Source organism: Crinia signifera, chromosome 11 (assembly GCF_055691185.1).
Source record: "Crinia signifera chromosome 11, ASM5569118v1, whole genome shotgun sequence".
Lineage (NCBI taxonomy): Eukaryota > Metazoa > Chordata > Amphibia > Anura > Myobatrachidae > Crinia > Crinia signifera.
Window position 1 is genome coordinate 82899638 of NC_139227.1, and position 12847 is coordinate 82912484.

The following is a 12847-nucleotide window of genomic DNA, read 5'->3' on the forward strand; positions in this document are numbered from 1 at the left end:
CAGGTCTGAATTAGGCCCAATGTATTTGGTGCTTTACTCAATAAAAGCTGAAGAAAAAATAAAAAATGAAACTCCCAATGTGTCAGACCACAGCAATAAAATCTCTTCTAACTGCAGACACTACAAAGGGTTGTGCTGGGTGGATTACGTGCTGTTCTGCAGCTAAGCCTGAAAAGATTTATTGAGAATTAGGAGCAAATCCAGTTAGAGGGTGTGCATTTACATCTGGACATCATGAAGCCAGGGCAGCAGATGTGTGGAAACCACTGTCTGCGTTTGCATATACTGCATGAATATCAGGCGGTGCTCTCTTCTCACTGTGATTTAGGCACCTTTTCTCATCTGTTAATCTCTCCGCACATTGCATTTTCACCCTGTGCAGTACAACATGGTTTTACTGATGTGCAAAAAGCTGGATTTCATTTATAACTGTAAAAGGTGGCCATACACTGCTGTGATGTCTCGCAGCAGTGTACGACCACAAGATTCCCCGTGAGCTGCCCAGGACCTCCCGCCGTGAGGGAGGTCCCAGGTCGGGTGGTAAAACGGCCAGCAGGTCAGACCACCGTCTCAGGTGAGATGCGCATGGGACCGCACATCGGACCTGAGGGGACATCCAACTAAGCCGATTTGGGCCGATTACACAGCCCAATTTGTCAAAATTGGCTCAGTGTATGGACACCTAAGTGAGGCTCAAGAACATTTCCAGCTTTGTTACATGGATGCAGTAGACAAAAGAAACCTTCTGTGGTACAGGAGTGACATCTTGTGGACTTTCATAAAAATGACATTATTGAGCGAATGGATAATATAAAATGTAATTATTTTAACATGGAACAATTTTAAATTTAAATTTATATGTAGTACGACTATTCTTCGCTGTCCATTTCAGCATAATGGTAATACAGCATACACACTTTCATTTAACAGCTCCTCACAAGAGAGACGACATGTCGACGTCACAACAGATGCATTTACTATGGGCGAGCCTCGGGCATACTCTCGTACCGGCCGGCCATTGGTTGTTCCCGCTGGGTTTTTTTTTATTTTTTGGGGGGGGGGGGGGGGGGGGGGGTTACAGACGCTAGTTCGACTTTATGAAGGTTGCCATGGTCGGAAGGGCGACAAGCACTAAGTCAACAGTCAAAAAGTCAACATGAGTTTTTCACATTTCTTTTTTTAAAACAAGCGGAATGTACACTGCTGCAGCTCCCTCTGTAAGCACCATGGGAATCTCCCTCATGCTATTTTCAGCCCTGGAAGGAGGGTGGCAGAGACCCCTTGGATTTTAAAATGGTGGCAGGTCATGAGGCCCTTGATTTGCAAACATTCCCTAATATCCTGATTCAGATAGTGCTCTGCACCTTTAGGATCAGAGGCTTTCTGAGGTTTGGTAGTCTGGGATTGGCAAAGTACCGACTGCAAATTCCCAGGTGATATTCAGTCCAGGACGGCTCACATGAGTCAATGGGGGAAAGTTGTAGTTCACATGGGATGTTGCTATGGGCAACCAATCAGATTCCATCTATTGTCTTCTAGAAGGTGCTAAACAAATAAGGGGTAGATTCTGATAGGTTGCCCATAGCAACATCCCATGTGAAATACAACTCCGATCAAAGTAAATTTCCCCTAACACTCCTTAAATGATTTCTGTGCACTCCTTAAAGAGATTCTCTTTATTTTTTCTGAAATACACAAGCCTGAGTCTATGCCCATGGAGTGAAAGACATGGTCCATGGAGGCTGAGTTTGTGACTCTAAAGATACCATTATAGGAGTCATCCAAGTGTATGTTATGTGAGTACGGTACGTCCTTCTAATACCATCTGGTGGAGGGAACTGTCACGAACATCACAAAGTGACCCGGATTAAAGATACCTTTATGCACAGTTTCTCACTTTTCTTCATGTGAGTGAGGGTACGCATGTTTCAGGGTTCACTGTATAACCCCCCCACACACACACACACACACACACACACACACAAGTATGATCTGAAGTATAGACATACTAGACATTGCATTGTTCTTTTTCTCTTTCACATATATGATTGATTGCGAAAGCTAAAGAGGAAATTTTGGTATAAGAACAACCGCCATTGCCGTACGCCTGATTTTTTGTGATGATTACTGTGATCGGTTGATGAAGGACTACTAAAAGTACCCAAAATTTCCCTGAATTCATCTGGGGGTCGAGCTTTCCACACTGTGGCTCCAACTCTATGGAACTGACTTCCGCGCTCAGTTCGAGAAGCCTCCACTCTGGAAACATTCAAAAACAGACTCAATACTTTCCTGTTCACCCAAGCATTTCACTGATGTCCCTTGTTAATTGTTAGTTTGTTTTGAATTTTGTGCTGTAAAAGGCTAATGCAAGCACTGTGAGTCCTATTAGGAGAAAAGTGCTATATAAATAAAATTATTATCATCATCATCATATTCTCTTTTTTAGTTTTCCTGCTTGATCTTTTATTGCTCAGGTTCTAGACTTGGTTAGGTAATATTTTTTTATTAACATCATCAATAGTCTTTTAGGGGCCCCTTTGATTATGGGCTGGACACACTATGGACTTCGGTACATGAGAATAGTTGCCCCCATGTTTTTGTCTTGGGGTTTTAGGATTAGTACTTGGGGGGGATAGAGGGTTGTTTGGGGATCTAGGTATGCCATAAGTAGGGGGTATAGACATTTATATTGATAGTATTCTCGTCTTACACGCTGGCCTTGCAGATTACTTAAGAGGGACTCCCGTTTGGTGTTAGGTGAAGAGGTTTATTGCACTGAACCTCTCTCTACAGCTGTGTGTATATTAACCACAAGGATAACCATGTTTCTTCTGGGTTAGTTGGGTAACAGCTTTATTATGTATATAGAGTCTGGTTCAGAGGTGCTGCTCGGAGCCCAGTGAGCAGGAAAACACCGCCCACGGCCTAGCTACAGTATGCTAAGTGCATACACATTTTCCGACTCTCTCTAGATATGTTGTACCTGAGTCGTCAGTCACAGGCGACCCTACAACAAGTGTACTGACTACCTGCATAGCAAAACCAGGCGTCTTCTTTGCACTTATATCAATCTTGTTCCAATTAAGATTTTTTTTTCCCCACCCCCTGTATCTAAAGTGTGAAAAATGAATCTAGAACTCTGGACTTACCGGAGTAATGTATCCCAGTACGTCACCAGAAACATGACGCTCCGCTACCTTTTTGGCACAGTAACTTTGGTGGTCAAGCACAATGTCTTTGGCTTTGATGTCAGTGGTAACCAATCCTCGGGACTGCACGGAATCATCAGACAGGCGAGTCTGGAGCAGAGGTAAAACAAATACACATTAGTGGGCTCACACCTGTTCCAGATGCACAAGTCTGTCACTAACCTACAAGAAGTGATTGAAAACACAATCCTCTAAAGAGAAGCATGCCTGATGCGTGTCACCATGGACTATAGGGATCGCTGTTTGGTAGAGGGTATGTGTCACTATATCATTTTGTAGTAAATTGTGAATAACCAAGTCAAAAGAATAGAAAATAGATAAATAAATGTAATATCTAACAATGATGCTAAAAGGTGTAAAAAAAAATGGTGGCATATTAGGTTTACATTCATCGGATTGCCAGGACAATGAAGCCATATTTTCAATGTTGGCATGCAGCATATAAAACATTCGTCATGTCTAAACAGATTACTTGTCAACATAATAGACTGTTGACCCAATGTCACTGGTGGCCCTGCGGTCACTTCCCTACAGAAGTCCAGACGGCTGCAGCAGTTCCAGTGCAGCTTCCAGGCCAAGGGGGTCATGTGACAGTCAATCCCGGCACAGACCTCAGATGGAGCGGTAGCTTCTGTGAGTATTTCCTAACTATTCTTTAAGCTGGGAACACACTAGGCGGCTGCCATATAGGACCCAGGGTGCACACTAGAGCGATGTATAAAGGACATAACTCTAGAGCAGTGTTCCCTCTAAGCTGTGCGCGCGCACACAACTCGCTGAGCATGCGCACAGACATTACAACAGAGCGCACAAAGCAGAAGTGGTCCCTTTTTGCAGTTGTGGACTCAATTAATGTGTGTTTCACCCATTAACTACATTGTGTGCTGTGTTTTGAATGTTTAAATGTTTAATATAATTTTGAAGTAAAGTTAACACAAATGCTGAACGTCATTTTCCAGTTATATATAAGTGACGCACAAAATTTTTAATTTCCTTCCAAAGTTGCACAGCCAAAATCTTTTGCCGCACACAGCCTTCGTAAATTAGAGGGAACATTGCTCTAGAGGTCTAGTATTTTATTGGTGTAGGGAAACCAAGCTGATCACTAGACAGAAGACGCCAAGAGGCTGCCACGTTTAAGAGAGGAGTCCCCTCCATAAGTGTCAGTATGGGAATGATAAAGCTCATAGCAGGGGGTATCGGCTGTCACTTTTAAACCACAGCCTGTGAAATGACAGCATTGATACTTTACTACTGTGTCATTAACCTCTTCGGTGGCACTCCTGACAATTTTCCAGGCTATGCTCCAGTGCCCAGACTGGCAAACCCGGAAAATCCTCTGAGCTGAACGCTGCACTCAGCTGCAGCTGCTGCCCAGCCCTGCCTCCTTTCCCCCCCCCCGGCTGCATGAGGTGTGACATTGCTAACGCCACGCCGCACACAGCTGGTTTGCCGGGGGCAGGGCCGGGCAGCAGCTGATCTAGTGCACGGCACTGTCCGGCCCCCGGAAACACAGGGGGGGGGGGGGGGGCTCCCTAAAAAATTAAAACGCCACTGAAGGGGTTAAATTGCAATTTTCACACTATGGATAATTCATGTTTGTACACCAATGCAATTGAGATTTTTGAGGTTACGGAACTGCTTATGTTATCAAACGAAGACGCCCACCTGAGCTATCACACCTAATTTTAATTTGCAGAAACATTAACGAGGAACAGCAGCAATAAGCGCTATGTTTTTGTATGTAGGAGCTTGCAACTGATGACAACTACAGTATATGTCCCATGTGTTTTTCTAACCACAACCTGTAAAGACCTCCAAATGGTCACCTCCATTTTATCACTTCACTATTAAATAGTAATTGCGAGCAGAATCGCAGTAGCAACTTGTCGCATGCGCAGTACAATTGCAGCACGTGCAATTTGCCGATAAAGGCTCCGCTGCGTCACCATCGGTTATTGCGTATAAACATGAATGAAGCCCTGTGCACAATAAAGGAGAATTGCTAACCTTAAACAGGCCTGTCTGACACCGCAGTAACACTGCAACCAACATCCCATCCAGTGGCGTAACTATGGAGGGTGCAGGGGATGCAGCTGCTGTGGGACCCGGCCATTTGGGGGGCCTTGAGCCCAGCAGGCAATCCCCTGCACCCTTTGTATACTTTATTCAGTTATTAGTTAAATATGTTGCCGCACATTTAGAGCTTAAGTTCCTGGGCTGAGGTGCGGCACCGTGGCTGCTATCAGCCGGGAGTCAGGATTGTACACAGGTTGTTGCTGCATTGAGGTCTCGAGAGTCGATGAAGTCATCATCTCGCTGCCGCAAGTCCAGCGTTAGCTCCGCAGCTGCCGCAAGGTTAATGAGTGGTGTTGCGTGCTGGTGCACTCAGCAGGCCTGGTGATCCCATCGCACCGTTAGAATATGTTCTGCAGCAGGAACGGGGTGATTACGGTTAGTTACATACACAGTCCCCGGACAGCCTTCCCCTACACGCTACTGCGGATTGGGGGGGGGGGGATTTTAAATATGTGACTGTCAGCAGAGGCCTGGAGGCCCTTTCCTCTTCACACCATACATGGCTGGCTATTCTTCATAGAAGCAGAAGCAGGCTGTGGGTCTTTCTCCTCCTCATGGTCTCCAAGCACCTGCTGTTTTTATCTCCATGCCCCCTCTGCCCCTGTCTCTGTGCCCCCTGCTTTGATGCCCCCTTTGCCCCAATCTCCAAGCCTCTCTCTGCCTCCATGCCATCTGTCTCTGTGCCCCCTGTCTCCATGCCCCTTCTGCCTCTTTCACTATGCCCTGTCTTTCTACATGTACCTTCTGCCCCGTCTTTTTACCACCTCTGCCTCCATGGCCCCTTCTGCCCCTGTCTTCATGCTCCCTCTGCCTGCCCCTGTCTCCGTGCCCCCTCTGTCTCCGTGCCCCCACTGTGTCCATCTCCATGCCCCCTCTGCCTGTCTCAATGTCCCCTCTGTCTCCATGCCCCTTCTGCCATAGTCTCTCTGCCTCCCCTGTTTCTGTCTCCATGCACCCTCTGTCTCCATGCCCAGTCTCTGTCTCCACTATTCTGCTTCTTTCTACATGACCCCTCTGCCCTTGCCGGGGGTGGGGTGGGGGGGGGGGCCTTTCAAAAATATTGCTATGGGGCCCATAAAGTTCTAGTTACGCCCCTGATCCCTTCTGCTACACTGCAAGCAGAACATCCCATCACAGGGACCAAAAATTGATTGGATCACACGCATTAGCCAACATCAATACATAAAATAAAAACCAGCTATTGGGGAAAGTACCTCCGACTGCTAGATTTACTGTAAAGGGCCCAGTGTACAGCTGCTTTTCCCATGATGTGTATTATACATTGCTAAGCACCAAGAAGAACTGTAATGCCTGTCACAATGCTAACTACTGCCTAAACGGGTAAAGACCCGTTTTTTTTAAACGGGTCTTTAAACGGGTAAGAGCCATAAAGACCCTTTCCCACTGCAGCTTTTAAACTGTAAATTACAGTTTAAAAGAAGTTTTTGTCCCATTCCCACTTACCCGTTTAAAGACCCGTTTATAATAGTAAAGATGGAAGGGGGGGGGGGGGGGGGTGTTAAACAAAAAATGACGTGGGGTGTCCACCCCCCCCCCACTGCCGTAACCAGCACCAGGCTGAAAGAGCCGGGGCTCGTATATAAAAAAAGGGGGGTCTTTAAACGGGTAAGAGCCATAAAGACCCTTTCCCACTGCAGCTTTTAAACTGTAAATTACAGTTTAAAAGAAGTTTTTGTCCCATTCCCACTTACCCGTTTAAAGACCCGTTTATAATAGTAAAGATGGAAGGGGGGGGGGGGGGTGTTAAACAAAAAATGACGTGGGGTGTTAAACAAAAAATGACGTGGGGTGTTAAACAAAAAATGACGTGGGGTGTTAAACAAAAAATGACGTGGGGTGTTAAACAAAAAATGACGTGGGGTGTCCACCCCCCCCCCCCCCCACCCCCCACCCCCACTGCCGTAACCAGCACCAGGCTGAAAGAGCCGGGGCTCGTATATAAAAAAAAAATTTTAAAACTAGCCCCAGGCTCCAGGTCCGGGGCTGGTTCCCAAAATACGGGGTTTCCCCCGTATTTAAGAACCAGCCCCAGGCCAAACCAGCCAGCAGGGTAATGTCACAGCCGGGGGGACACTTATTAGATAAGGTCCCACGGCCAAAACATTCATCCCTACTGACCAGTCTGCCTGGCCAGGGGCACTGGGGGAGTGGGGACCCCCCCAATAAAGCCTCCCCCCCCCCCGCTCCAGGACTTACCTGACCCTGTGCGGTGGTCACCGGGCTGATTGAGTGTAAAAAAAAAATAGAATAAACTATTGTCTTTTACTGTGGAACTATGAGTCCCAGCAAGCCTCCCCCGCATGCTGGGGCTTGGAGAACCACAAGTTCCAGTATGCGAGGCATTAAAGGGCCCGCTGGCACTTGTAGTTCTACAGTAAAATACATAGTTAAATAAACACACACTGACAACACAGCAAAATAAAAGTTTAATACATACATTACACACATACTGATACTTATACTGATCTTGAGCCCGTAGGTAGGTCCCGGGGTCCGGGGCTCCAGGGCAGCTGAGTCGGGGGTCCCACTCCCCCAGGGCCCCTGGCCAGGCTGACTGGTCAGTAGGGATGAATGTTTTGGCCGCGGGACCTTATCTAATAAGTGTCCCCCCGGCTGGGATATTACCCTGCTGGCTGGTTTGTCCTGGGGCTGGTTCTTAAAATACGGGGAACCCCTAGTCATTTTGTCCCCCGTATTTTGGGAACCAGCCCCGGACCCTGGGGCTGGTTTAAAAAAAAAAAAAAAAAACAGCGAAGCCCTGTTTGTCAGGTTTCCGGATTTTTTAATACCAGTCCCGGCTCTTACAGCCTGGTGCTGGTTACGGCAGTGGGGGGGGGGGGGGTACCCCTTTCCCAATGCCAAAAAACGGCTTTTAAACGAGTAAAACTCTGCTTTGATCCAGGTTTGGAGCTTTCTCAAAGAAACACTTAGCTAAAGGTGAGGCATGACAGGACAGAGGCTCCCCGTTCTGGGCTCAGAGTGGAAGGTCGCCTCCTGCAGTTTCGGGACAGGTGGAAACATTCTACCGGGGATCCTTGGGTTTATTCCATTGTTCCCGAAGGTTATCGGATAAATCTCAGGGGTGTCCCTCCAAGGAGATTTCTTCCTACTCCTTTGCCAAGGACCGCAAAGCTGATGTCCGCGCTCCTTGGAGCAGCTTTATCTCTCAAAGAAAATGAAGGTACCTCGGGAGGAGAGAAAGAAGGGATTTTATTCAATCCTGTTCTTAGTTCTCAAACCAGACGTGTCTTTCAGGCCTATTCTAATTTTGAAGTCTTTACATCTCCATCTTTGGGTGGATCATTTTCGCATGGAGTACCTGCGCTCAGTGTTTAACCTTAGAGCTGGGAGAGTTTCTGGCATCAGTGGATATACAGGATGCGTACCTCCATGTACCAATTTTCAAGGATTATCAGTCCTTACTCTGGTTTGCAAAAGGGAAGAACCATTGGCAGTTTCAAGCTCTGTCGTCTGGCAATGGCTCCAAGGGTAGTCACAAAAGTGATGGCAGTCAGGGTAACAGCCCTCAGACTGAGAGGTATAATAATTATACCTTATCTGGATGAGCTTTTATTCAAGGCGGAGTCGGCGGAAAAGCTCCAGGAACACCTGAGTATTTGACACCCTCACAGAATCTGCAATTTCTAGGGGTGATTTTGGACACACAGCTTCACAGGGTGTTTTTACAAGAGGCCAAGGCAGTGGAAATTCGTCAGATGACTCTGAGTTTGTTACAGGCTCCTGCTCCCACAGTGTGGCAGGGAGTACGTCTGCTTGGGAACAAGGTGGTAACATTCTAGACTTTTCAGTTTGCCAGATCCCATTCCAGGATTTTTCAGTGGAACATCCTGTCCTGTTGGTCGGGGAACACAAAGACCATGAAACAGGAAAGGTTACTTCTGTCTCAGGATTCCAGGGAATCTCTAATCTGGTGGACAGATGTGAAGACCCTACAGCTGGGACCTTCCTTTTGCTCCTGGGATTGGCTGGTCCTCACGACCGATGCCAGTCTCAGGGGTTGGGGGGGCAGTAGCTCTTCATCTACGGTTTCAAGGCCTCTGGTCCAGGGAAGAGTCCTGTCTCCCAATCAATATACTGGAACTTTGGGCAGTCTGGAATGCTTTGGTACAAGCGGAGCAATTCCTGAAGGGATCTCCAATACGGGTACAGTCCGACAATGCCACAACAGTGGCTTACCTGAGCCATCAGGGCGGTACTCGCAGCATATTGGCAGTATAGGAAGTATCCCAGATTTTCAATGTGCCTGTGTTGTCGGCTGTCTTGATTCTGGGGATTAGGAATGTGGAAGCGGACTTCCTCAGCAGGGAGAAACTACTGGAGGGAGAATGGAACTTCATCAGTTAATTTTCAGGAGATTGTGAAACACAGGGGTCTACCGGAAATAGACCTGATGGCGACAAGGTACAACTGTTAGGTACCAAAGTTTTGTGCTCGGTCAAAGGACCCAACAGCTTGGGCAGTAGATGCCATGACCGTTCCTTGGAACTTTGACTTGGTTTTCGTATTCCTTACGTTCACTACGATTCCAAGGGTATTGAAAAGAATATAGGTTGAGGGGGTGCAGACATCTGCAATTCAGATATACTGAAGTTGTCAACGGATTCTTGGAGTCTACCTCTCCGACAGGAATTGTTAAAGCAAGGACCATTTCTACACCCGGCCCTAGCTCGTCTCAATTTGACGGCGTGGCTTAGGAAACCTTCTTATTAAAGAAGAAAGGATTTTCAGATTCTGTGATCCAGACCATGCTCAGGGCTTGTAAGCCTGTGTCTGCAACCACTTACCATCAGATCTGGAAGATATACATAAGCTGGTGTGAACGTCAGCAAGTTCACACATCTAGGTTCAAAGTTTCTAGACTTTTGGATTCCTGCAGCATGGGTTCACTGCTGGACTCAGTTTGCAGCAGTCTTTAAAAGTGCAGTTATCTGCATTGTCAATCTTTTTTTCAGAAAAGAGTGGCCCTGTTGCCAGAAGTTCAGACTTTCTTACAGGGTGTAACAAGACTTAAACCCCCATACAGGCAGCCGGTGGTGCCTTGGGAATTATCTTTGTTTTTTTCGGCTTTGCAAAACCCTCCTTTTGAACAGTTAAGATCAGCTGATCTTAAGTATGTTTCTTGGAAACTGACTTTTTTGTTGGCCATAGCTTCGGTTAGGCGTGTTTCAGAGTTGGGTTCCTTGTCTTGCAAGTCACCATTTTTGTTTTTTCATGATGATAGGGCTGTGCTTCGAACAGTACCTAAGTTCCTACCTAAGGTAGTGTCTTCATTTCATTTAAACCAGGACATTGTTCTTCTGGTGTTTTCCCTCCTGAAGGGGGAGGAATAGGGACAAACATAGGAAATTGGACGTAGTTCGCTCCTTGCGAAATTACGTGGATAGGGTAAAGGACATTCGCAAATCTGATTTGCTCTTGGCATTGTATGATGTGCATGGATTGGGTGACCTGCTTCTAAACAGACCATTGCTCGTTGGTTGAGATCAACTATTACCTTTGCCTACTGTAAAGCAGGTAGGTCTGTTCCTTCACGGATAAATGCACATACCACCAGGTCAGTTGCTTCCTCGTGGGCGGTGTGCCATGGGGCTACAGCGGAGCAGTTGTGTAGGGCTGCCACCTGGTCCTCTGTTCACACCTTTACCAAATTTTACAGGTTTCACGAGTTCGCGTCGGAGGGCACTTCATTTGGACAGGCAGTGATGAGAAGTCAGTCTGATCGTATCCACCCAAAGGACCGGCTTGTGAACTTCCCAAGGTTAGCTGTGTCACCGGACTGGACGAAAGAAAAGGGTTCGAATAGTAAGTTCTTACAAAAATCCCTTTTTTTTCAGCAGTGGGAAAGGGGTATTCATTCTACCCTTAAAAAAAAAAAAAAAAAAATACTGCCGTAACCAGCACCAGGCTGAAAGAGCCGGGGCTGGTATAAAAAAAAAAAAAAAAAAAAAAAAATCAGGAAACCCGGCAAATAGGGGCTCCGCTGATTTTTTTTAAAACCAGCCCCAGGCTCCAGGGCCGGTTCCCAAAATACGGGGGCCAAAATGACTAGGGGTCTCCCGTATTTTAAGAACCAGCCCCAGGTCCAACCAGCCAGCAGGGTAATGCCACAGCCAGGGAGAGACTTTTTATACAAGTCCCCCAGCCAAAGCATTCAGCCCTGTGACCGGTCAGCCTGGCCAGGGGTCCTGGGGAAGTGGGGACCCCCCCAATATAGGGGGCCCCCCCTCCAGGACTTACCTGGCCAGGCTGAAGCCTGTTGCTGTCCCCGGTGACCCTGGAGCGGTGGTCCCATTAAAGGGCCCGCTGGCACTTGTAGTTACACAGTACAAGAAATAGTTAAATAAACACACACTGACAACCAAGAACAATAAAAATTTAATACATACATTACACACACATACTGATACTTCCCTATCTTGAGCCTGTAGGTAGGTCCCTGGATCCGGGGCTCCAGGGTCCAGTGCTCCAGGGCTGCAGAGTCCGTGGTCCAGGCCCCAGGGCTTCAGGATCCAAAGAAATCCATGTGGAAGAAAATCCTACTCAACAAGGTCCTCCGGCGAAGATCCCATCCTCTTCTATCCGCCATAGTCCCTCGCGTATCACCCGGCCGGTACCCGCTCACGGACTGAGGACTAGAGATGCTGATGTTTCATCTTCAGCTTCTCTCCGAACGATTCTATTGTCCGCCTAGTGACCAATCAAGAGTCTAATTTCTCGGCAGACACAACCAAGTGACCGCACATTAATGTTGGATTCAAAAACCGTTCCAAACTATATCAAAAAGAGAACAAGCACATTTCAATAATTCTTCTGGCCTGATATTGTACAGCTAAGAGGTAGTGTTCCCGCTAGGCTGCCCGATTTTGAAAGGGCAAAATGTGCCCTGCTCCTCTATCAGTGCCCCGCTAAAAATGCCTGCTGCCTGTCCCCACCGGTGTGCATGGGGAAGCTAAGCGCCACTGTAGATGGTGATGCCCCTCCTTTGGTGATGGAAGCAGATGGGCCCACCCCTTTTTGTGACGTTGGCAGCACGAGACCACCCACAACAGTGAAGGAACACTAAAGAGGTATGGGTGTATGCCAGTGCCAGTAGGCACCCTGGGGTTCCACAAGACACTTGCTGGGGTGCCTCAGGTTGGTGGTACAGGACCAAACCAAATCATTTATGGTCAAAGTGATAGGCAAAACCAGTACTGATGGCTGCCATTCATATGTGGACAATTAGAACTACAACTATGTACACCACCACATAACTGAACCTAAGGGTGACAGGTAACCACTATATATATATAATTATTATTTTTTTATATCAATAAGAAACTTTTGGACTAGGGGAGCCTTGAAAAAACGCAGCTCGTTTGTTCCATCGTTCCAGTGTATACCCCATGTAGCGGTGCTAAGCACAACCATTAGCTTTAACAGTTTTACAATCATTTTTATGCATCGTGTGTTTGGCGTACACCTATTTATATAATCAGAAAAAATATTATGGTAGTCTGCTGGCAATGTTCTCC

General features: G+C 47.0%; 1 protein-coding gene across 1 annotated transcript in view; it reads right to left on the reverse strand.

The window, feature by feature from the left end:
- Window positions 1-12847, reverse strand: part of CHID1 (chitinase domain containing 1) — a 424884-nt gene that overhangs the window by 406923 nt on the left and 5114 nt on the right. The window contains exon 3 of the mRNA XM_083165482.1: window positions 3153-3302. Within this exon, the coding sequence (XP_083021608.1) occupies window positions 3153-3302 (150 nt within the window). The remainder of the gene's footprint in view (window positions 1-3152; window positions 3303-12847) is intronic.